Source organism: Egretta garzetta, unplaced genomic scaffold (assembly GCF_000687185.1).
Source record: "Egretta garzetta isolate BGI_Z169 unplaced genomic scaffold, ASM68718v1 scaffold141, whole genome shotgun sequence".
In the NCBI taxonomy this organism is placed as follows: domain Eukaryota; kingdom Metazoa; phylum Chordata; class Aves; order Pelecaniformes; family Ardeidae; genus Egretta; species Egretta garzetta.
The window spans coordinates 18,408-19,969 of NW_009258664.1; the positions used below are offsets into that span (position 1 = coordinate 18,408).

The 1,562-nt window shown below is 68.8% G+C and overlaps 1 protein-coding gene across 1 annotated transcript in view; it reads right to left on the minus strand.

Annotated features, from left to right (window-relative positions):
* The window catches only part of MUC1 (mucin 1, cell surface associated), a 4,081-nt gene extending 3,469 nt beyond the window's left edge, over positions 1-612 (minus strand). Inside the window, exon 1 of the mRNA XM_009648452.1 lies at positions 570-612. Coding sequence (XP_009646747.1) covers positions 570-612 — 43 coding nt within the window. The remainder of the gene's footprint in view (positions 1-569) is intronic.
* Between the last annotated feature and the right edge of the window lie 950 nt (positions 613-1,562).

The window sequence follows — 1,562 nt, forward strand, 5'->3', positions numbered from 1 at the left end:
GCCCCCCCACTCCAAGAAAACCTCCTTTGCTGCGGGTCGCCAGCTTGGGAAGGTGGGGTGCCACCCATGCCCCCCCAGACCTACAAGGCCTGGCTGCTGGCCAACACAGGCAGCTCCCAGGTGGTTTTCCAGCGGGTGCTCGCAGGAGCTGGCAGCCCTGGAGGAGAGCCCGGGGTCCGGATGGCTCACCGGGACACACCTGCATACCAGCCTGCGAGCCCCGGGCACAGCCTGCTCCGGCTGGTCCCGGCACAGCCCGGCTGCCCGGCCCTGGCTGATCCTTTCGGACATGGCTAAGAGGGGCCACGGCTACAGCGAGGTCTCCAGGTCCCAGTTTTGCTGGGGACAACCAGCACTGGGGTGCTGCACCCCGGGGCCAGACCAGGAGAGACGGCGATGTCCCTGCTACCGGGGTTCCAAGGGCCACCAGCACCGGCGTCCCCCGGTCCCTGCTCAGAAAGCAGCCCAGGGGACTCTGCTCCCGTCCCCCTGTCCCATTGCCTCCCTGCTCACCCAGGTCCCAGCCTGGCTCCCTCCAGCTCGGGGTCGTGCTGGCCCCAGCCCCTCACCTGTGCCCAGCAGCAGCAGCAGCAGCAAGGCAGTGAACGCCATGGGGCTCATCCCGGGGGGGTCCCAGCACCTCTTGGGGCTCCGCAGCGGCTGCTCTCCTGTTGGCCGGCGGCACGCTCTGTGATCCAGCGATCAGGAACTGAGGGCTCAGCAGCGGCGGCAGCTTTATAGAGCACCTGGGGCAGGTGCTGACGCCCCACCCCACCGCCGGCCCCGGCGAGGGGGGGTCCCCCCGCCCAACTTGGCACAGGGGTGCTGCCTCACCGATGGGGCCCCTGCAGCATCCTTGCCTCACGTGGGGTGCCCCACGCTCCCCCAGCTCGGGGGGACAGTGCTGGCAGTGTCCCCGTGCTTGCGGGGGTGCAGGGAAGGGGCAGCGGTTGGGTGTCCCCAGGCGGGGGGGGGGCAGCATCTACCCAGCCCCATGGGCTGAGCCACAGCCCCCAGGACCTGGTGGGGAGCACGGGGGGACAGAGCCCCCCAGCCCCTTGCTTGGGGGGGGCCTCATCCTCTGGCTCGGTCCAGGGTTAATCATTACCAGCCGGTCACTGCCTCGCCCTACACTCAAATAAACAGCGGTGAACCCCCTCTGAAATGCTTACGCAGGTAGGGCCCAGGGCCCCACAAATCCCAGTACCTCCCAGTAACCTCCCTGCCAGGTCCCAGGGCTCCCTCCCCCTGGCCGCAAGACCCCCTTCCCACTCAGGACACAGCCCTGGTTGATGCCCAGTGCCAAGCTGGATGCCAATGCTCTACCCCAGAGGTACCAGGTGCCACCCATGCCAGGGCACAGTCCCCATCCTCCCCGGTGACACGTGCTCCTGGCACCGCCGGACCACGCCAGCCTTTCTGGTCCCTCCCTGTCCCTGCCCTGTGGGAGAGCCCTGATTCCTAGGGAGAGCCCTAATTCCTGGGGAGGGCTTGGCGGGGGCCCCTGAGCCCAGCATCCTGCCCGGCCCCACATGGAGCTGAGCCGTCACCCCAGCCATGCC